Source organism: Chroicocephalus ridibundus, chromosome 7, assembly GCF_963924245.1.
Source record: "Chroicocephalus ridibundus chromosome 7, bChrRid1.1, whole genome shotgun sequence".
Taxonomy (NCBI): domain Eukaryota; kingdom Metazoa; phylum Chordata; class Aves; order Charadriiformes; family Laridae; genus Chroicocephalus; species Chroicocephalus ridibundus.
Window position 1 is genome coordinate 16,484,164 of NC_086290.1, and position 24,362 is coordinate 16,508,525.

General features: G+C 40.9%; 1 protein-coding gene across 1 annotated transcript; it reads right to left on the minus strand.

The window, feature by feature from the left end:
• Positions 1-706: 706 nt before the first annotated feature.
• ERCC3 (ERCC excision repair 3, TFIIH core complex helicase subunit) lies at positions 707-23,688 on the minus strand. The gene is made up of 15 exons (XM_063340687.1): positions 23,622-23,688; positions 23,280-23,485; positions 21,940-22,176; positions 21,281-21,330; positions 19,854-19,989; positions 19,474-19,638; positions 18,210-18,414; positions 16,895-17,209; positions 15,521-15,705; positions 11,674-11,876; positions 8,096-8,192; positions 7,795-7,912; positions 6,507-6,625; positions 2,336-2,488; positions 707-1,517 (listed from the first exon to the last, which is right to left on the minus strand). The coding sequence occupies exons 1-15, from the start codon at positions 23,638-23,640 to the stop codon at positions 1,383-1,385; spliced, it is 2,343 nt and encodes a 780-aa protein (XP_063196757.1). The 5' UTR covers positions 23,641-23,688; the 3' UTR covers positions 707-1,382.
• Between the last annotated feature and the right edge of the window lie 674 nt (positions 23,689-24,362).

The following is a 24,362-nucleotide window of genomic DNA, read 5'->3' on the forward strand; positions in this document are numbered from 1 at the left end:
CAGTCTCTTCCATATAAGCCACACAAGCGCTGTCATGGCTGGTCCCAGTTAGTGAGGCAGAAGACCCAGAAGAAGAGAAGGAACCGTGTGTTACAGGGTAGGGCTCAGAGACTAAACGAAGTTTAAACTGAACCAGATGAGTTCCATTTTGAAAATTACTTGACTGATACAGAGACTGAAAACAAGCACCATGTGTTCTGAATTATGCTTCCAATATTTCTGTATTCTCAATTTATTAATTTATGCTAAAAAGAAACAGTCAATATTTTTCTGAAGCACAACTGTCATATAACCAGGGTAGCTCTACTCCTTCCAGTATGGTGAAGATTTATACCAACCTATTTTGAACCAACAGATCAAGACCAATGTTATTTCATAGGTTGTTCCTAAAGCTCTACAAGCTCTCAGCAAAAAAACCCACCTTGTAATACAACACCAAGTAGCATAACTCTTAAAATATTAAGCAGAGGTTAAAAAGCCTTCTTCTGCCACAAACCACCCCCACCTCGCCTCAATTTTTCTAGAAGCGTACTGCAGTCTTCATTACAATAAAAGCCCCAAACTTGGTAATTTTTCCTTCGCATCTCTGCTTCCAACTCACCTTATGACAAGTCAAAACACTTTCTGATTCAGTAACAACTTCTGTAGTGACATTGCACTGTTTAGCAGTTACGATGGTTTTATTGCATGATTAATAAATAGAATATAAGCGACAAGGGAAACAGCTTTTATTTCAGCAACTTCTCAACAGTAGCAACAAAAAAAAGGAAAACGGAGCACAGAATGTATTTGTGTTTACTAATGTTTTCCTTCAGTTTACTTTGGAGACAGAGTCCCTCTTTCTCCTTGTCTTTGAACTTCAAAATATTTCCAAACAATCTGTTAGAATTTTAGGACAGGTCAAGTCATAATTATAAATTAGGTCCCAGTTCAAAAATATGACGTGAAGTGCTCCTAACAGGATTTGTTCAGCTCAATGAATGATTTTTATTTAAGTGTTTTAAAAAACAGTATTTTGTTGAGCAGACACAATAATCAGATAAATAATATTTCAAACATCAGTACAAACTTCATTTACAAAACCTTTCCAGAATTTTTCTGAAAAAGGCTCTTCAGCTGATAAAAATATAGTCTATTAATTACCCTGAAAACCAGACAGGTCTAACCAGGATCCAGTCACTGGATACTATCCTTCCTGTGGTAACATTTAATTCCTTTTTCACTTTCACATTCATCCATGAGGGCACATACATTGCTATGTAAATAAGTGGCTATATAAAAAGTCTTCTATAGGACCTGTCAGAAATTTCAACTCCATATTTTTAGTTACGGAACCAGGTACATGGATCCACAGTTTTAACAAAATGCACACGTGATGGACATCATTTCCGGAAGCGTTTAAATAGCGGATGGATGTGTTTATTTGCAGATGCCTTACTCCGTGAAGAGTGGTATTCCATGTAAACCGTATCATCTGCTCCTGACATAGAGCTCATTGTGCCCGTACGACGCGACACCTGCAAGTAAGGGGAGAAAACCACATGCTTAGTGTGTGATTAGACAGACCAGCTCTAACCTACTGGTGCCCGCTGGCTACTGGGCGGCACCGTTCATTTAGTGACCTTAATGCCAAAAAGTCTTTGAAGTTTTTTTTTCTTAAAAAGAATTTCTACAAAGAAAGTCAGCGCCTGCTGCTCACCGTAAGTATACAAACATATATAACATTTAATATGGAAAGATACGTTAGAGTGGGAATTCATAATACATTTCAGCATAACGCCATTTAGCTAAAAATTAACCCCAGAAAATTAGTTATCACATTGTAGCTTGATTTTAACTTACGTATCAATAAATGCTTTAGGCTATTTATTTTCTTGTATCTGTTTCTGAAAATGTTAAACTACGACAACAATAGTACTTCTGAAAATGATGTGGCCTTTACGCTTCTGCCCTCTGGGTATGAGGAAATCAGCGCATGACTCAAGGAGCATAGTGCCACCACAGGAGTGCTCTGACATAGATGTATCTTAAAAATATTATAAAATATTTTCATTGCTTGTGACTTGGAAGATTTACTTCAAAATCTGTAACAACAGATCTGTCATCTTCTCCCTCAAATATAATGAAGGATATGAATTCCATGCCTAGCTTTTTTCTAGTGCCCCACAAGTGACTTACTCAAATAGCTAAGTACTAATGCAGCTTAAAAAATAAATCTATTCAATGTTTCACAAAGATACTAGGGCATCAATGATGGCATCACATTTAGAATTAAAATGGAACGGTCCGGCTCTGTCGCATTTGTGGTCATCCTTTTCAAAGCATTCTTCATTACCTGAGCTGACTTTGAACCATATTCCCCAGCAACTACTTCCTCCTCAGCATCCAGGTCAGACGCTTGCAGGACTTTCTGGAGAAGCTGCTGCTGTTCTTCTTTGGATGAAAATGAAAGTTCTTCTTCTTCCATGCCTGCAAGCTTTGTTATTACCTAAGAAACAGAGCACAAAGTGAGGGCTCTTCCTCCTCAGCGTTAGCTATTCAAAACCAAGACAAGGATTTTGGACTCCATACCCTGTTAGAACTGCCTTCAGCTTTTATTGATGGTGTGAATTTCTTAATACAATGGAAAGCACAGATACATACAAAATCTTGTTACATGGTGTACGTATATATACACGCATCCATCCCTTGCTATATTCTAGCTGGAAATGCAAAATACAAACCTTTGGGAGGAAAAAAAAAAAAAGAAAAGAAAAGAAAAAAGAAAAGCTCTGGGCAGAGGATGTCAGCCAAACACTGTCCGTACCAGCTTGACCAAGAACCTGACCAAAGCACATATAGCTCAGATGCATATTCAGCTTACTGCAAGGTTTGATGCAGGCTCTAGATTTGTCTAGTTTAAGAACTAGTACTTTATATTTAACAAAAATAAGCCACTAGCTTTCCAGACACTGAGAATTTTAGTAACAACCATTGAGAAATATGCGGAAAAAAAAAAACAACTAAAAAATTGAGATATATCATCAGTCGTTGAGAGACAGTGCAGAAACTTGCAACAAAGTACCAGCAGCAGAGCAAAAGGACGCTTTCAACATTTGTGTACTTTTCTGTTAGATTTGCTGCCTTTGAAATTCTTAGTAACTCATTTGATAGCCATGGATGCAGGGCACGTGCCATCTACTGGCAGCACAGTGCCATATACTCCATTAGCTGAAGAACCTTCTGAAGAATTGAAAAACTCTCAAGTTTCTGTTAAAAAGCTCTACAATAGGCAGCTTGCTTTCTTAATTAAAGGTATTTTGAAAACATCACAAGAAATTTTCCTGCAATTAAATGCATTCTGGTAAACATATTTTTATGCATGAGAATCTTAGTTTTCCCCACTATGTTTCCAACTTAGAAGAGGTTTTGAGAAAGACGTTCTAATTCATCCATTTCCCTTGATTATGTAGTGTTTCTCCTCCTCATCTTCCTTTTTCAACTTATCTCTTGAGTCAATACAATTAGAAACTAATTACCTCAGTAATCTGGTCTGGATCTGATCACAATGACTGATAAAAAAATAGAAATACAGCTTAAGGTAAACCAATCCACATTAGACACAAAGTACTGTTTTTGAAAAATGCTAGAATGAACAATCAGTGTCGTGGGCTGTTAGCAATGGCAATTTCCAATTCGAAAATGGATGTCTTCCTGAGACGTGTCCTAGCTTTAAGAATCCTTTCAGGGAAGCAACCTGTCCTACTATATTTGGCTAAAAGAACACTATGGTTCCCCTTCTTGTTTATTTAGCAGGGTATGTGCTATGATCTTCGCAAAAATAAAGAAGTCACGAAAAGCAGTTTTAAATTGCATTAGCCTGTTTCCAGTTGTGGTTGCAAAACAGTGCTAACGTGATTCACAGAACGGAAAGAATTCCCACTGCATCATCGTTTTTTTAAGCTGTTCAACAGATGCCAAGTTTAAAGTTATCCCCAATACTTTGACATAGTCAGTTCTTCTGCTAGTTGTTTAAAATTTAATATATTCTACATTCAGCCTCTAAATAAAAACACAATACAGTAAATAACTAAACCATGGTTAGCTAACACAAAAAACCCACCAGCAGTAAACTCCATGCAGTAAATTGTGATGACAAGGCTCCTATTTAAGAAGCAAAGACAAAATATGTGATTTAGCATAAAATATTATTCCAGTCCTCTTTTTGATGAAAGGCAGAGAATGTAGCAATTGAGAGATGGTGAGAAGAAAGTAAGTCTTAGGAAAAAGGTGAAAGCTGTTACCCTTTTAAAGGGGTAATGAATTTTTAGTAATTTAGGAACAAAAACTTCTGAAGGAGAGGACATCAGCACTGAAATAATTACCAAAAGATGAGGTAGAGTCTCCATATTTGGAAGAATAAGAAGAGAAACATCTGCTGGGAATGACACACACATAGTTGATCCTGGCTTGGAATGAAGAAACACAATAGATGGTTTCTTGGAAGTTTCTTCCAGCCCTTTTATCCTTTGATGCCAGCTACGACTAAGGCTTAAAGTTTGGCAAACAGAAGAAAATAGATATTCTAATATTTTGTTCCTAAACTGCAAATAAAGAACATTCCAGCACTGGTGAGCTCCAGATACTCGGCTGCCACTTGCACTGCGTTTTTTCTTATATTACACCAAAGCTCCCAGAAGGTCTTCCTTGCAAAATAAAGTCCCTCTATTTTGACCTCTTTCTTAGTTCTAAAATCCAAGGCGTTCAAATATAAGTAAAGGGATTTATCTAATCTTCTTGGCTATAGCCACATAGATGCATTTGCTGCATATTAGTAATTAGTAATTAGCTGCAGCTTAGTACTGATCTGCAATTTTGTCAAAATACATTCACTACAAAGCAAAACACGGTTTTTACCTATTAATACTGTGACACGTCTGTTTTGGTGTAAGGACCCCCTTAAAGCTCTCTTTAATGGTGATGACAGAGCAGTTATTTACTTGAGCATGGCTGCAGCTCAGAGAGGTTTCACCCATCGCGATGGCCTGTGGTGCACGTATGCCTCTTGAGGAAAAGCTCTCAAATAGCTCCAGTGCTTGCCCCTGCACCTCCAGCAATCCTTGCGTGATTCTATCAACACCGTAAGCTTGAGCTTGTTCCCTAAAGGCAGACATGGGAGCCTTATCTTTTATTCTTCTCAGCAATGTGTCTTATTGGGAAGGCTTCTAATCAGAGCAGTAAACTCCAGTTCTGTAACGGAATAATTTACCTAAAGCAAGAGATATCACGACACTCTGTTGCCTTTAACAACCCAATCGACGGGGGAGCCCATGGATTAAAAGAAAAATAAATGAGATACACTGTGAAATCTATATAAGAGAGGAGCTTTGGTGAAATGAGACTTTATGTTTGGAAGAAGACAACATCTAGAGATACACAATAAACTGAAGCACAAGGGGTGATCAATTTTCAAGGATGTCTGGAGAAATGAGACAGCATTCAGCCCTTTACAAAAGGGACTTCAGGAGAAACTTCTGACTTACAAGCCATGGTTCTGGTACATTGTCAACACTGAAAATGTTCTCTATTTTGAGGACTATGTTTTAGTTGTAAGTAGGAAGATATCTACTCTGCAGTAAGTCTTTTTCCTGTAGTAAATTCTGTCATTTCTGAATCAATTAACATTCAACCCAGTGATTTTGGTAACATACTTAATTCCATGCTAAGAAAATTACAAGAGGAAGGTCAAACTGTTGGCAGAAGCTAAATAAGCAGTCTGAAGAGCTCCGTTAGCCAGAAGAGTTTCTGCTACCACAGAGCCACCACATCAACACGTCTGCATCCTGACTGATTTTCTGTACCACTGCAGGCTTTAGACAGCACTGTGGAAACGGTGCACAAGATTAGTGCGCGGACAAAGATCCCTGAAAGGTATTTGTTTTGGAATGGGTTGCTAGACATTTCAGACACCTAACTATGATTCCCAGAGTCAGATGTACGAATATAGGACAGATGAATCGTGCCCGTTTTATATTGTCTTTAGCCACAAGCAAAAAGATTTTTGCTCCATAGGGAAACACTGGCCTGAGACAGGAGTTCTTTGGAAACTATTTGAGACTTGTGATGTTCCGGAAGTTTTCTGAATTGTTGCTGGCCACTCCGACATGAACACCTATCAACAAGGCTTTATGCACAACCAGTACAATAACGTATAACAGGAGGACTGTACGGATGGACAACTGAAGAGCATGAACATAAACCAACCATGCAAGTAATGTTCCGCTTCACTCCCCAGTGGGTTCTTGGTTTGAAGTTAGAATACTTACCTTCCTAGAAGCTGTACTAAGTTACTTCTATCTACCCTCACAGTAATAGAGATGATAAAACAATACTGGAACAGTTCTTGCTTGCAAGCAAAACCTTCATTAATACATTCCACAGCCGGAATTTTCAAGTATTTGACGTGAAAGAATATGAAAGTAATATTCTTAGGCCACAAATATAATAAATGTCAAGGGACAAGTTACCTTGAAGCTATAACCTTGATCTACAAGAAACCGTTGTCGTTTTGTTGAATATGCCATTTCCTGAGTGTCTTGGGATACAAGAGAATAAAAAAAGGCATTGTATTCCTCTGCAACCATGCCTAGGAGACAAACACACCGAGTGATTAGTTCCATTTGGAACACTGAAACCAAGAACAAAAAAGATCTGGATACTGAAAACAGGTGTTTAAATAAGTTGTTTCTCCACATAAAAAATCTGCAAGCTTTAGCTGCACCCAGACCTGACATTAACTGATTGACAAATTCCTATTCTCATCCTTAATAACTTGAGAATGGGTGAAAAGTTAAAAACAGAAAAGGAAATGTAGACTACCACAATTACATTAGTGCTCTGAGAGGAACCTGCTTCTTTATTATGCTCAGCAAGGTGAAAGATAAAATTATTTTCAATTCTATTATGTAAAGCAGAAGTAAAAAGTCGAGAGCCAGGATTGCAACACACATACAAAAAGTTCAGTAGAAAAACACAAAAGAAAAGTTTTATCAATGGAAACCAGAGTTTGCTGTGCTTTTGCACTAAAAAAGGTGAAACAAAGATATTTACCTAAGAATTCATAGGTCTATTTGAAGGCCAGGATATACCAGGCTGCGTATAATTTTTTTTTTCAAACTTACAGTCCTAAATATCTATTACCCAACAGCATTGGGTTCTCTTTTAAAACCCAAGGTTTCACTGAGACTTTGTTAATTCACTAACATGTGATTTGTACGCATTTTCAAACAAAGCCCCAGCTGTAACAAGCACAAACTGCACATAAAATAAGTGTATGCAGATCTTAAATGCAAGCAGGAAGTATTTTAAGAATCATTTTTCTAAACAAAGAGCTCCTTCGTTATGTGTTGTAGAGTCGCGACTAGTTGGAAACCAAATCCCATTTTTAAAATAAAGTAATCTGCAGTATCAAAAACGTGCTTTCTAGAGACTTGCTTTTTAGAGTTAATACTATGATTTTTTAAAAATTATTTCATGTTAAGGAGATTATCAAGGAATTAAAAAGTGAAAGAAGCCTGAAAGAACAAAAAGTTAATTTTCCTTCAGCTTTTTTTGTCCTTTGGAAGTTTTCCCAACACAAAGCTTTAGTGACCCAGAAAACGCTTCATTTTCATTCACTGCTATATAGGCATATATTCTTTTTGACTGAAACATAAATCCAAGAACAATATAAAGAAGTATCATGAACATCCAGTTTCTCTGCAGTTCTGCGATGCAATGATCCAGGGCCCAGAGCCCAACAACCACCTCATTTACCTTTTTTGGCTCTCAGCACTCGTCCCAGTCTTTGAGCCTCCTGTCTTCGAGACCCACCATGGGACGAGATCTGAATCAGAACATTGGCTTCCGGCAGATCGAAGGATGTGTCACCTACCTGGAACAGAGAAGCAGCCTCTGAGCAGCATCTTATTTCCACGTGTCATAAACAAAGACTTCATACAAAGTACGCTTTGTGAGCTGCGATACAAAGGTGTCAAACGCACAACATGCACGTATAACTCACTCTTAAGTTCATTCTGAAGATGGGTACGATGACACACTGAATGTCCTCGCTTACCTTGGAAATGAAAATAGTGTTGATTTTTGGGTTGTGCTTGAAGTTTTGTAGAATTTGCATTCTTTCTCCTTGTGCGGTAGGACCATATATATAGGGTCTGAAAAGAACAGAACACATGCAAATTAAATCAATTCAAGATTCCTCTATCATTTCTTATCAGGAACTAAGATAGCACAGCAGGGAGCATCTGAATTGATATAAAAACCAAAACAGATTTTGGTACATCTTACACTTTACTTTTAGCTTGTTTGGCTCTTTATGGCAGCCACCCAGTTGGCTGTGGAACCCTCTGCAGCAACCCAGTCTGCCAGAAATAAATTCTGACAGTTAGAAATGTTTTGCAATTACACGCACCAATGAAGCTGTAGAGCAACAGACTGAGTGCATTTGCTGAGCCTACATGAAAGACTGAAGGCAGCTGTTAAAATAAGAGGGTTTTTTCCCTCAAATCTACTGAGTTAGCACATTGACAGCTGCAACCTTTGCTTCCTTGAAAATCCAGGCTTCTCTATCCATGATATGCTGAGTGTCACAAGCTGGCTGTTGGATGTTGTTCTGGGAAAATTTGCCTTTGAAGTTAACCTCTTGCCCCTCCTAAGACCTTCTGGACCTGCTGAAATGAGAACAAGGTCCCAAAGGTTCCATGGCCACGAGCAGCTCACAGTGGCATTTCACCTAAGGTTTCTAATGTTTGATGGTGAATCACCTGGAATATTCAAGATCTCAGTCCAGAAGGCTCACACAAACTCTTGGTCACCCACAGACGTCCTGAGTAACTTGGGCTACTATGAATTTCCAAGATTCTCTCTAGAGTCTGGCTGTTTTCCTCCTGCCTAAGCAGAGCTTAAAAAAAAAAAAAAAGCCAGAAGTGGCAAAGCCCACATGAAAAACAAGAGGTCTGCAGGAGCGCATAGCCACTGCTTTTTCATCTGTTGCACTACTCTTCCAAATGCTTGTTAACAAGCACCTTCAAGTAACAGGAATTAAGTTCTACAATTTCTATTTTGTTCACACTTCCATACATTATTTCTAACACAAGGAACCAACCTCAAATGTTTCATTTAACTTTTAATGTTGCAAATAGGTGGGTGGTAGCTGAACATATGCATGCAGCACACAGTGCTAAGGTTTTTTTATTCTTATCAACTAATTCCTGTGCGTTGGCTCCTCTTGCTTTCTTTACTACAAACTATTTTTCTTTTACCAAACAATTCTAGTCACCTGTAATCTAATTCTTCTACTTTGTGTACTTAATCAGATTTTTAGAAAAGCACAGCTAAAAACGAGTGGCAAATGCGTCAACTCTGAAGCAATACTGTTATTATTCAATTAGTGTCATTCAGTAATGGTTTTAAACCTTATTCGAAATTTCATTTAATATTTAAATTGTGACAACTTTAATCCCCAACAAAACTTAAATGGAAGATTTAAACTGAAACTAAAGCATTTGTGAACCTTCTGTTTCTTAAAGCCACCAAGAAGGGCTTCAAACACATTTTTTATTAAGAACAGAATAACCTAGAACTCCTGGCTATCAATCCTCCATTTCAATCCCCACCCCCACCCAGATCCTACTTGACAATGATTCATTAACACATATCTGAGTACCTTCCTGAACCTACGATATTCAATGCTAGACTGATTTTTTTTTTTCTAAAATGACCCCTTTTCCTCACTGCAAAAAGACATTTGAGGGATTTGCAAAGATAGATCCCCCTCCCATTAACTGACATAACTGTCAAAACCATAGAGGCACAATCTTTCAGAAACACTGATTTAAACATATTAATAACACCAGTAAAAAACAGCACATGAGCTATACGACACTGGATGACAGACTCATGACAGAGTAAAAGCTGGCAAAGCAAATTTGAATTCTGCAGCCCCCAAAATTACTAGTCAAACTAATTCCCGTCACGTGCATGGTCTTTCCCTGACAGTACCAAGGGAAAGGGGGGTAGGTAAGGGAGGAGCCGGCAGAGCCAGCCAGGCGATGGCCATCTCTCCCTCCATCTGGCAGCGTCCTCCGTCCAGGAGCCCAACCACCCCACATGCTTGAACCAGGCCATGAGCCGCGCGGTGGGGACTGGCCAGCCCGGGCCAGGCAGAGAGCCTTGGCCACAACCACTGTACCCGCTGCGCTGCTCTCTCCTCCGTACGCATATAATTCCTGCCCCCTCCAAACCAACAGCTCCCCTTGTTTCAGCATGCTCATAGCAGCCTATGATAGAAAATTCTCTGGTTAAAACAAAGACTCCCTCACCTTTATCCAGCACTGCAAGCCTCCTTTCTTTTCAACACTGACAGCCGTATAACCTGGCACTCCACACGTGATGTAAGGAATGGAGAATTCACTCAAGAACACGAATAGCAAGCACCTAATATTTCTTTAACTGGTTTCCCTGCCCTGCTTCTGGAGCATCTGCCCCACTTAACAACTGCCACACTACTTAGCAAACACCCCCTCCCAGCATCGTCTTTGCTAAAGGCTTTTTCTGTGGTGCACTGAACACTGCTAGAGACATTCCAGAGGCATCATTACAGCTAATCTCTGTCCAGACAGATTAAAATAATGATGAGAGAGACCACGGGCGTTGGAATTCATCCAGCCCCATTAGCTCTGCTTACTATTTGATGTCAGAGCAAGCCAGTACAACATGGCTGTTAAACTACAGTCAAAACTGACCACGAATTTTGGAAAGCAGTTTTGCTAAGAAGTACTGCTGAAGTTCCTAGACATGAAATCATACGTAGCTAAAATGCCCCACAGCTTCCAGCAAGCAAGGCGTTATGTGGGCTATTACGTTATTATGTTACGCGGGATGAGGCCAGCTTCTATGGTTATTTTCCCCAAAAACTGTTCTATGCCTTATCCTGGCAAACACTCTCCCTGATCATCCCTCCAAACCCTCCAAACACACTGACGCTAACCCCACATTAAACTCCAGTTGCATAACCTTCCGTAACTGCACTCATGTTAGAGTCATTTAAGGTAGCTGAGGAGCTCATGGGAGGAATATCCTTTTGTTTATTAAATGCTTACAATAATTCTAGGCAGTGCAGTGGTACAGCACAAATCCCAAAAAAGTTTGTCTTAAGTTTTTTAGACAAGGTTAAGACCTTTTGAGAACCTGCAGAGGAATGCCCCGAGGTCCAAAAGATCTTCAAAGGTGCAGAGAGTGTATGTTTGAAAACCTTCGTCACAGAGACAGGGGAAGCTATGATCTGTTAAAGAAATAGTTCTAGTGATATTTTTAAAAGCCCTTCATTTCTCCACTGGCTTTCAATAATAGTAAATGGAGAAATGGATGGAGAAATACTAACAGTCTTTCACAGAAATCTTGGATGAAAACTCTGAGGCAAATGCTGAACAGAGATTCTTTTCAAACAGTTCCACACTGAAATAATGTTGCAGTGACAATAAAATACCCTCCTGAGTTCCTTTTCACATAGGAGGACTGTAGTTAAATCAAAGTATTACAAGAAATATCTAAAGACCACTGAAAGCTGTGAGATTACGAAGCAATTTTCCAGGAAGGAGGAAAACAACAGTGCCATCGTTGGTTGTGAACACTTACTTCCCAAGCCTGACTGCATACTCCTTCAGTGCAAATACGTTGTCAGCAAATACGATGATTTTATCATTTCGTCGCTCATGAAACTTGATGAGGAACTGGCAGGCTCTGAATTTATTTGGGTTCATGGTGTACAGCAGTATCCGTTTCTTTGTTTTGATAGCTACATATTCTCTATAAAATTCAGGTGACATTGGGCACCAAACCTAGAATTACAAAACATACACACAAAGTAATCCTCCGTTATTTATTTTTTTTATTCCACTGGGAATTGAAAAGGTACTGGGGGGATGATAATGCATTATGACTTTCTGTATAGATTTTAACACAGTAATTTCTGTACCAAAACGAAAGCTACCAGTTGGTTTCCAGCACTGCCAAACTCTGTTTAACCTCATTAATATTCTGGCCTTCCAAAATGTGTTGGCAGTGGCACTGGAACAAGACTGGAAGATATTTCTTTTATGTTTCATACTTAATAATTTTACTGAATGCTACTACTTTTTACAGAGCAATGATTAAGGGAATGAACTGTCTGTATAATCTCCCTGTAACAGCAGTCAAAGCTTTTTTCATAAAAATTAATTTTCATCCATATCCTGAAAGCTAAGAGACACATTTAGTTTTTGTTACAGAACAAATCCACCACTGTTTTTTTTCATATACCCACAAAGGAGTGATCTTTCTGGAGCCCTCAGCACAGGAAAGACATGGACCTGTTGGAATGTGTGCAGAAGAGGCCACAAAAATGATCAGAGAGCTGGAGCACCTCTGCTGTGAGGACAGGCTGAGAGTTGGGGTTGTTCAGCCTGGAGAAGAGAAGGCTCCAGGAAGACCTTATAGCCCCTTCCAGTACCTAAAGGGGGCCTACAGGAAAGATGGGGAGGGACTCTATCAGGGAGTGTAGGAATAGGACAAGGGCTAATGGTTTTAAACTAAAAGAGAGAAGATTTAGACTAGAGGTAAGGAAGAAATTTTTTACAACACTGGCACAGGTTATCCCAGAGAGGTGGTAGATGCCCCGTCTGCAGAAACGCTCAAGGTCAGGTTGGAAAGGGCTCTGAGCAACCTGGTCTAGTTGAAGATGTTCCTGCTCATTGCAGGGGACGTTGGACTAGGTGACCTTTAAAGGACTCTTCCAACCCAAATGATTCTATGATTCTTTATTTTAAACAGCTATTGAGTCTACAACTTTCAAAACACTAGGATTGATTAGAAGTTTTCAATAGCTTTCCCTAAGCAACTATTTTATTATATAAATACATATCATAGTATTGCACAAGTTTAGGCTTTCTATTTTTTCTACTGTAGCATGAAAATAGAAGAAATTATGAAGTTTAAAAGTTTATGCCAGTGCAATGATACTATCTATAGCATATAATGACACTATCTATAGTGCATATAATTTAGAAGATATTCATTCTGCTGTACATGCATTATTCCCCTATATCCATTGCACAGTACAAATTAACAGAATACTGCAAAGAAAAGCCTCTTTCATAACCATCATTCAGCTAAGGAAGTTATGTGACAATTTACAGGAGTTTATTTAAACAACCTGGACTGTTAAGAACAGGTTTTTGTTTCAAAACATTTTTTTCCAGTGAGTTAAATGCTAGATGAGGCTTTTTTCATCCCTTGACTACATTAACAATAAATTTATGCATTGAATAAGCTCCATTGTTATTGTATACTGTCTATATGAAGGATTTAAAATTCTTAAATCAGAAGAAAATATTTCAAAGTGAGAAAGAAATACGAATACTGAACATTTGATTGTAGTAAAATACTTTATCTATTGCTCAGTGCCTCTGACTACATAGCAAACTGAATATATTTTGATTTGTATTTGCACTCTCTTCTGGATTTGGAAATGGATGAGATCTACCTCTCACCCCAATGAGCTTTCCATTTCCACATTTTGCAAGATGCACACTCCAAGCCAAAAAACTTAGTATGGCAGCTGGGAAAGGGATTATTTGTAAATCACAAAACTCTGAAAATATAATTGAAGGACAGGCTTGTTCTCCTTTTTTAAACTTTTCACTTTTTTAACTGTGCTGCTTGTTCTCTTTTAGAGCAGTGAAAGAGTAGTACCTGCAATGACAATGACCTGCCTTACCAGACTGCCCTCTCTTGCCACCTGGGAAGAACTGCACTTAAAGAGCAAACCAGACATCTTTCGTGGCTTCGGGGAATACGCCAAGTTGATTAAAGATGCTACTGCTCAACAACATATCAAGAAAATCCAAACAAATATGCAACGCAGTCGTGCACGTAGTAGACTTGTTATTTATCAGCCACCAACATTGCTTTTTTTGATTCTTTGCTTTTGGTAGTCCTATCCAATGTTATGTCAAAACACTGGCCTAAGCCTAAAGAATATAAACTTGCAGAATTTTCACGTGATTCAGGACAAAGGTAGCCCGTGCTTCACTTTTCAATGTCTAAAGGGCAGTTCAGAGACTGAGAAGAATTATGCTCCCAAGGCAGAATCAACCAAAGTGCCTGAACAGTCAAATTTAAATTTGCAGACCGGTTACTCTCCCTTCAACCTAGTTATTTTCTAGATGCTCTTCACTTGCATTCTATTACTTAAAAATAGTTGTAGGGTTTCTTCCTTCTACAGCCTCCAGTTTGCACAAATTTCAAAAGGAGAACAGCTGACCTGCATCTGCATCTTTTATTCCAGTACCAGAACTAGGAAGAATCCCATGAAACAAGCAAGACAAGTTTGAAAAAAACAAACAACCCCCACAACAAAAAAAACTTCTCCCAAATGAAAAGAAAAAAACCAAACAAACCAAGAAAGAAAGTGAAAAACCCCCAGAAAAAACCCCAAGAGACAGGTAAGTTATGAAACTCCACCATAGCAAGTTGTAGCTGCTAAAACTTCACTTCCATTCAATGGCAGTCCAGACAAGTTAGTGAAAAAGAAACGCAGTGATGGTTACAGAGGAACCAAGTATAGGTCATAACAGATGGATGGCTTGGAGAAGTATCAGGAGAAGTAACAGATATGTTTGCCTTGTTTTTATACTCTTCCCTAAGTATCTTTCTTGTCAATTACCAGACACAATATATTAAATTAGACCTTTAGTCTGACCGGAAAGTTTACTTTAACATTCTAATGTGCCTGTGTGAAAGGCTTCCACTTCTCTGGTACCTGTTTTTCTCTCATCATATGTTGGAAGAACAGAGGTCACACCCTTATATTGGAAAAAAATAGTAAGATCCACCCCTGTGTTTTCAGTTTTCACCCTCATGCTTTCAGGCTTGAAATAAGTGGGTATTTTCTTATTTTTTTTTTTAAACTTTCTACTATCATTCTTTGTTTTAAGAGTTACAAGGATTTTCCTCAAACTACAGTCTGTCTACCAGCTGAAGTCTCCAAAAAGCAGCTTCCAGCATGCCACCTGATGTTATGCTCATTGTAACACCATGCTGTGCTACCACAGAGAACTGAGCTTCAGGTACGAAGTCATGTCAGACAACACAAATGTCAGCTGCATCGAACTAGGTCTACGATACTGCAACCACTGTTCACTTCTCCGAATGCTGATCTGGGGACAGGCCATCAGGCACCACAATCCCCGCCAAGAGAAAGAGTGCTGAAGTCACTCTGAAGAACATGTGGCTGAAGAACACGTGGTTACTGGATTTGCCACTTGTTCATACCGACCAGTGGCAGCCTTGCCCAAGCTACGAAGTGAATGAAAAGTCGTAACAGCACCCGATTTTACCAGTTAAATACTTACAATTGTATACATCTTTCTTAAAAAAACCACCCAACAAACAAGTTATAAGCATACTAAAGAAACACTAGTAGTACCAAAAAGCAGAGCATCACCTCGGCACACTGGACTTTAGCAATGTAGCCACTGTTCTGCAGCTCCATCCAGTTGGCTTCATAGAGTTTTGGTCCGATCAGGAAGTTCAGGTCAACAATTTTATCATCTTCTCTGACCAGGGTAGCAGTCAGCCCCAGTTTACAATGAGCTTGCACAATGGTGAGCACACGTCTGAACATTTTTGCTAAGAAATGCAAGACAAATTTTCTGTTTACTTTCCTGAATGGATTTAGAAGACACATACTGCAACTTAAAAAACGACTTTCATCAACTCCTGAACACAGAGCAGGCACCAGCGTTGGGAAATTTTACCCCGTTTCACATACACTTCTAACAAAGCTGTGTTACAGCAAAACTTCACACTGATCGCAGCTTTAGTTTACATCTTCAGTGTACTCTGAAAATCCCAGTAAACCTTCTGGCATCTGCATTATTTCCCATTTGCCGAGATAAAATTAATATACTCAGAGGTTACACGGCTTGGTTTAGGTGATACGGTATTTCATAGAAAGAACTATGACACAAGGATTCTTGGCTGACTCCGCCACGTTCAAGACTTCTAGCATATGGCAGAACTACTCATCCTTAGTATTGCTAGAGATCCGGTAATTGCAGACTCTGAAGACAGAGAGGAGATTCTATACCTTAATTTTTATGAAACCAAGAAAGAACAAAAGTGAAAGAACAGTGGCAGCAATATGCCACTTTGATAAAACGGCAGTTAATCATCAAGGTCTATTTCTGAAATCCATCATTTCTGTAGAAACCAAATTATATTCAAATGAAGTCATGAGAACAGGTAGAGGGTGAACCCTGAGTGGTATTTTTAGCCAGGATTATTCCACAGACACTTTAATACTACATTATTGCTTTCCAAAAGAATAGATCTCAATTACACAGTAATTTCAAATACAACAGCTATTTCTGGACAGTAATCGCTATGGTTACTCATAGTTTATTGAGTAGAAATAGATATTAAAAGCTAGCCTACGGTGCCACTGCATCTCAAAAGAAGGCAGATGAATTCTTCTCCAAAATTATACAAATGTAATTCAGTGCTTAAGAGCACTTTATCAACCTACACAGAAGGACAAGGACTTGTATTTCACGCTACCATTACAGAAAACACAGTGTCTAATTTGAAGGGCTTCAGAAAACTAATGGTTAGCTAAACTCTGTAGTATTAGGGGGAAAAAAAAAAAAGAAAAAAAAAGAAGGTAGGACAAGGCAGTTTACTTGTCTCAAAATCCTAAGCCATGGATTTGCTCACTATATTAATCATGAGAAAACCAGCAAAAAACCACCACTTCTAAAAGAGCAGAGTAACGTTAACAGTGTAAATAACGTGAAAGGTTTGCACACAGCTTCCTTACCAGGGATAGTATGTACTTCATCGAGTATCATAAGGCCCCACTCTTGACTTTTAAGCCACTCCATTACTCTCTCTGCTTCCCAGGATCTTTTTGTCGTGTGTCCCAACATGGAATACGTGCTGATCGCAATGGAACAGCCAATGGGCTTGTCTTTGGCATCGGAAGTGAACCGACATATCTGACTGTCGTCGATGGTGGACCACATCTTGAACTGGGCTTTCCACTGCTCTACCGACACTGCAGAATTACCAAGGACCAGACACCGCTTGCGGACAGTACACGCGGCTGTTACGCCAACAAGAGACTTGCCAGCACCTGCAGGGGCAGAACAGTGATATTCATAACTCATCTCTCAGAGATCACTGAGTAGGAGGAGGGAAAAAAAAAAAAAGAGCAAAGGAAAAGAGGAAAACTGTGAGAGGATATGAAATCATGTAAGAGCAAATTCTTCATTGTTTCTTTACTGTAACAGTCTCAAAGAAATGGGAGTATTCACTTCTAAATAGCCAGCTGGATTGTCCGCTGGACACATAACTGTATTTTCTCAGGATAAACATTGTAAACAATGGCTTTGCCAATTAGAAGCAATCATTTTAACACTTTCTTAATTTCAAAAGCATGTTAAATTCCAGGTGGCTACAGAAAGCTTCCTCTAGAGGGAAGTTATGGTCATTCCCCCAACATAGCAAATCCTTAAATCTTTCCATTCCTCCTTCACACTTCCTCCAGCCATCCCTGACACACTCTCTCAGGCCCTTGCCATATCTCCCGTGTGCCCCCTGCACCCCAAATGCCAAGGGCACTGGCATGCAGTCTCCTGTTCTCTCCCTTTTCCATTGCTTCCCATAGGTCGTCCCAATCTCCACATTCCTGACTTTTTCTCAAGCTCCCCTGCCCAGAACTCGTACACACAAACACTTTTCTTCCTTGCACCCCCTTATGCCATATTTGTATTCCCAATTCACCCCAGTCTCCCTATTCCCAACCGAGGAACAAATGATTCCAATGCAAACAGCTTTACATTTCACTGGAAGACCAGCAGAGCTGACCTGGAGGGAACAGGGAAAGCATGAGCAGGAATCTGAAGCTACCGCAACCACAGATCAGTTCTTCAGTCACTCCAAGGATACCAACAGCTCTATCAAAGGCCTCTCCCTCACCACAGCATCACCACCCGCTCGTTAAAAACCAAGAGGACTCCGCAAACTGGTACCCGGAACAGTCCCTACTACTGTTTGAAATCTAATATTTGGAAGTCACCTTATTAGAGACAAAATAAAGAACAAACCCCCAAAATACCAACCCAGAAACTTACCACACGGCAAGACAATAACACCAGATCTGGCTCGTCCATTTCCAAACATCTTCCTTAGGCTTTTCTCTTGATAGGGCCTGAGGACAGCTGTAGGTTTCAGATCTATGTTAATATCGGGATTCACTGAATCGTTTCTGAAATCATATTCTGCCAGCAAGGGGTACTCCAAATGGATACAACGCTTCTGAAGTTCTTCAATCATCTCCTGGAGAGGAAACACAGCTACAATGGTAAATTCTCCACATCTGAATCAACTCTTTCTTTTTTTTTTTTTCCCCACTAAACAACCAGATTATATAGTACTATGTGAAGTTACATTTATCCTTTACGCTCACGAAGTCTGCAAGAGTTAAAGTTTATTCCAAAAACTTTATTCATGACCACCCCTGCCCCCCTCAAACATTTTAAATAACAGTCGATATTAGAGAGGGCTATTTAGACAGATGGAAGAACATGACGCATTACTCTCAGATGTGCTGTTTATCCGGCAGTGACTAAACTACACCCTGAAGTCCTGCAACAAAGAGCTCAATAACAGACACAAAAGGTTCTGTGTATTACACATCTGTTATCTGGAAAATCTTCATACCCTGGTAACGCAGTTATTCCACCACAACGACAGGCCGATCCAATCACCAAGAGGTTGTTGGGTTGGGGTTTTTTTAGATAAACAAAATAGCTACCAAGTTATCTTTTTTTTAAAAAAAATCCGTTTTCCCCAGTAAGACATCACTAGACTCACCGAGTCCAAAAACAAATTGAGAAATTTTACAGAAGCTCTCTGAAGGTCAAGCCAGGACTGTGCTCCAACCTCCAGCTGCCCTTCTCAAGCTATGAAATCAGAACCACCAAGAGTTCCTTCTGCAAACATGAATCACAAAACAAAAACAGAACCGCCCACACGTCGAAAAGTTAAAAAAAAAGCTCTGAATCCAGCAGCAGATTTGCCCTCCACTGAATTCTCATTTGTCTTGCCCAAAGCAACACTAAGCTGCACATGACAGGAACCTCCCTTACTCTGGAGCCCTTCTCTGGCCTGTGAGCACTATGCCTTGCAGGCAAGGAAGGAACAATACCCAGTCTGCCGCCCTCTGTAGCGAAGAGGAAGATCCTAAGATTTTGGAAGGCAAGAGGAAAGAAATGTTAATGACTTCCAGCGATCTCCCCTATCAAACAAAGAGCCACAGTACTTTAAGTTCGCATGTGTATTTGCAAGACCCGGGCACATTCCCCAAAGCTACAAATGCAGAGACAATACTCATACCTGCTTGACTTCAAAAGACACTGTCTGCGTTTCCTCCTCCTCCTCCTCATCTTTGTCCATCTGTTCATAAAACTCAAATAAGTCAGCTGGGACGTCTGGCTTATTCTGAGCATCTGTTCCCTGTGACGTTGATGGACCAAAGCCACCTTCACTAGATTTGGAGATCTGAAATAGATGGACAGGAATTTTCACCAATAGTTTCATTGGAGACACACTCTGTCCGTCTGTGCCCTGCCGATTTGGGCTCATTAAGGAGGCACAGATCATTGCTGACGGAACCAAACGCAACTGCTGATACAATAATCAAACAACAACCACTCCAAACTACTCAACAGTATATCTACTGTTAATGCAACAATTTTAAGACATGCCAAACATACCACGGATTTACTTGTGAACGTCTCCGTAATGAGCTCTGTTTCTTCACCCTCAGCATTTCTCAGGCGACAGTCTTTAATTACATGGTCTTGCAGAAGCTGCTGAATGACATCAGGATGGGTACTTTCCACAAAATACCTAAAATTAAAGAACAAAGAGAAACATTTTTATGAACTAATCAACTGAAAGACTTAAAGGAAAAGTGGCATAGATGCTTTAATATATAACCATCCTGAATGCACTCTCGAGTATCCAGTCTTGGGGCTGGTAATTTAAAAATAAATAAATTATGTCAATCAAAATCTTTAAAAGATGCCTTATACCAAAGCATCATGTACTTTGCAGTTATCCATCTTACTCAAATGTTCTCTAATACAACACAAGCAGGAAAACTCTGGCAGAACTGACTATAGAGAGCTCTCACGTACACATCTTATTTGTGACATGTGACACAAGTCCATTTTTTTGAGACTGAATTGAGGCGAGTCTGTGAAAACACTGGATGTGGTGTTTTAGAGTCCTGCCCACAGGACCAAAAAAGCCCCAAATCCAAAACCTCCAAAACACAAACCATCTAAAAATTTAAATTAGCACATCCTGAAATTGTTTCTCTCCCTGGAGATTCATCAATAACGATGCTGGTTGGAGATCACAGTTAAAATACGAGCCAAGAAAGACAAAAGTCTTAAGCGGTATGGAAGAAATCTTTTTCTCAGAAACACCTAGGAAGAGGACAAAAACCTGCTAGTAATACTAGCGTTAGTTCTACCCAAAGCAGCAGGTTCAAAAAAGCAGCAGCACAAGCACAGCACTGTAGTCCCAGGGCTGTCGGACAACAGAGAACTTTGCAAATGAAATAAAAGCAGAAAGAGAAAACACAGGCAAGCTACAGGCCTAGGCTTCAGGTTTCTGCCACCTTCTTCCTTTCCCTCTCCCTATCGCAGAATCACAGGTTGAGATAAAATTGGTCAGCTCTAAACTAGCTGACCTCTCGGGGCCCCTTCCAACATCATCTTCTAGGTCTAAGGTAAATCAGATTTAACCCAGCAACAGGCATACACCTCTTGCCAATGGATTTCCTTATCCTTCCTGAGTAATGGATTAAAAGTCAAAATACGTAAGACTGTAGAAAAGCTTGTCTAACCAGGCTCACATAAATTAGGAAGAAATGAACAAAACAATTACCTGAAAACCTCAAGGATACGTTGCAAGTCCAATGCTAACCACCAGGAGCTCAGGACAGCCTCACAGAATTGACTGACTGATGTATTAAACACTTTCAACAATTGAAAAAGCGACCTTGTATCAACAGATGCTACACTCAGCCGGGAGCTGCAACACTCAACAGCTACCCAGACCACGCGTTTATGCAGAGCTGCGCATACGGAGGACTTCCTCTGCCACCCAGCTTAAGGAAGAAGCCACTTACCTGTTATGTTTCAGTACCAGCTTCACCTTCCCATAGCTGACGGTACACAGCTGCAAACAAACAAGAGCAGTCGTTAGGAATACGCAAAAGAGCGATTCTACGTGTGGGACCAAATGCTGCAATGCAGTTTAGGTCTTTCTGGGGAAGCACGGCACCATGAAACGCTTACCTGCAATGTTGTTATGCTTATAGAACGCACCAGAAAAGATATTTGCAAAAGATGCACCCATCATCTCATGCCGGAGACCAGTCACAGATAGTCAAGTTTTTATACCCAATTCCAACCTGCTTCCAAGACTGCAAGAACATACTTGCAGGATTAGACAGGCTATGTTTGAGAGTGCCTGGCTATTCCAGATAGCTTCCCACATTCATAGTCTTCTTCCAGAGCAAATCAGAGGAAACTTTCGCCACATTACTGGATGAAGCTGTGCATATGGGTATACATATTTTTTTTAAAAGGTATAAACTCCACTCAGGATATATTGTGAAAATAGTACGTGTGCAAAAAACACATACAGTCTCTTGACACAGTGATAGAATAGAATCTGATGGTAAAATCAATGAATTATTAAAAATAAATCAATTAAGCAGGGGCAGCAGGAAATATTTCACTAGTAGCAGTAGATATATTTCCAATGCCAATAAAATAGTCCTACCTTGATAAACTGAATTATTCCATCTGGGACACCAGTCTTGCTCAGTTTTTGTAAATACTCTGTGATGTCACTCGTTTGTAAGCCAACACTAACGGCAGCGTACAGGGAGTAAGCAGTCAGCTTGTACTCGTGAATGTGGGTTGGTCTGCACACAGGCTCCGCGATAGCAACCAAAAAATCCTGTGCGTATTTGTAAACTGGAGAAAAGGCTTCCAGAAAAATATGGCCATCAGGAGCCTACGGAAATAAAAAGAAATGCTGAAGGCACAACAGCGTTAGCTGAACAGAATTGGGAGTTCCCTATACAGCAGGAGTTATGATATAGAGACAGTCGACTATGTAGGTAGTAATGCATCACAGGGTTTCAAAAAAAGCGTTTTCCCTAAAAACAAGAAAAAGAATAACGGAGACACAGGAACATACAACTTTTGTCTTCTGAAAGGGTTCAGACATTGATTTGTGTGCATCCCTTCTATGGCACTAAGAATAAACCACCCCCAGACTGATTAAGCATTTCCAGACTGACATGTTGGGGTATTTTTTCTTTTTAAATGCTAAGCAAATTGCTTGAGCAGAAGCAAGCTTCCAGCCCTATTCCCCTGAAACAAAAAACTCCTCACTCATTTGACCCAACGATCGGAGGAGGAAAGATAGCACTTGTGTGTCACAGCACTCAGCAACAGTCAGTAACAACCCCCTCTTCTCTGTGTGCCTGTGCTTCCCACCGTGTCTTGGAGAGGTTTACTGAGGCCATTTTCAGGGCAGAGAGAAATGGCACCAGTTACAGAAGATGAGAACAGCCCGTCCTAAGGCTGTTCCATTCCAACACACAAACCCCACTGCTGTGTCGCTGACATGACAGATCCCACTCGTGCCATGAGCCAACGCAATCGCTTCCACAAGCCATTTTACCTCCCTTACGGAAACATCTGGTTTAAGCTGCTCCACTGCCCGGTCCGGTCACTGGCACACCAAGGGACAGAGAGGGGACCTGCCTGGAGGCTGCAGGGAACCCACAACCGCTTCCCCACCAGCTTCCCTTTACAAACGCCGCCCGCGAGGGACCCGCTCACGCCAGCCAGGTCGCCCACCCGGGCCCACAGCACCCTTTACTCCACGCCAACCGCGGCCGACGGGAGCCGCCGGCCCCACGGGAGGCGTGTGTGGGCCCCCTCCTGACCCCCAATACTCCATGACAACCTGGTCTAGTGGGAGGTGTCCCTGTCCATGGCAGAGGGAGCGGAGCAAGATGATCTTTAAGGTCCCTTCCGACCCGAACCACTCTACGATTCTATACCCGCGGCCGACGGGCGGCGTGTGGCCCCCCCCGCCCCACGTACCACCCAGAGGGGCCGCGAGGAGTGGTCGGCCTTCAGGGGCATCTGATGCCGGTAGTCCTTGGCCCCGTACTCGTCCACTTTGGTGCCGCTGTCCTCCACCTGCTTCCCCGCCGCCGAGGGCACGGCCTCCTGAGACTCCTTGCCGGGCACTTCATCGTCATCCTCCTCGTCCTCATCGTGATGCCGCTTCTTGGACTTCTTCTTCTCTGGGAGCAAAGCCGCAGCCGTGAGGAGGTGGCCCCGCGGCACCCCGGGGCGGACAGACCCCCCCTCCCCGTCTCTCCCGCGGTCCCGCTCCCCGCCGCCGGGCTCCCCCCGCCCACCCCGAGCGCCGCCGCTCACCCCGCTCCTTCCTGCCCATGGCCGCCGTGCCCGCCGCAGGCCGGCGCCCGGCCGGCGCGTCACTTCCGCCGCGCGGGAGGGGAGGAGGCGGGAAGCGGGCGGGGAACGTGCAACCCATCGATTTTCTGTTGCCGGGGCCGCCGCCGCCGCGGAGGGAGGCGCGGGCGGGCAGGGGAAGCAGGGCCTCGGTGACAGCGGGCAAAGAGAAGGGGAACGGCAGAGAACGGGGTTTTTTAAAAAATAAGAATTAAAAATAGAGGCTTCCGTAAAGCACATTTTAAATAAAAAAAAGCCCATTGGAAATCGGGGCACAAGACTGACATCCCGCATTGTTCTGAAGCACAAAATTCTTAAAAGAGAAATGACACTGTTGTCCCTACAGAGTGTTTTAATATATTTCTAAGTACAATTCGTGTCTGATTTTGGAAATACAAATACATTTCGAATGGTTAAAAACAAAAAATTAAAAAAATATTTTGAACATCAGCCAGCTGAAAATATATTTATCTAGTAAATCATCTCTCAAAGCTTTTATATATTTAATTATTCTAACTAAACATAGTACCCTTAAAAAACAAGTTCATAAAAATGTAGAAATGAAACCGTGGAATAAGATTACTGGGAGATAGATAGATATAGATACACACACACATTCAATGCATACACAGAATTACAAGGGATTTTTGTTTGTTTGTTTTTAAGTTTGGAAGGTTGTTAGACCAAGGGAACTAGTAAGCAACG

Bases quoted from the DNA above. Each gene is read 5' to 3' on its own strand.
- ERCC3 (XM_063340687.1), bottom strand. The intron at 8,193-11,673 runs GTAAGTGTTCAC...TGTTCTTTTCAG, and splicing joins TATGCAGTCAGGCTTGGGAA to ACCCTATATATATGGTCCTA. The intron at 6,626-7,794 runs GTAAATGAGGTG...TTTGTCTCCTAG, and splicing joins AGTGCTGAGAGCCAAAAAAG to GCATGGTTGCAGAGGAATAC.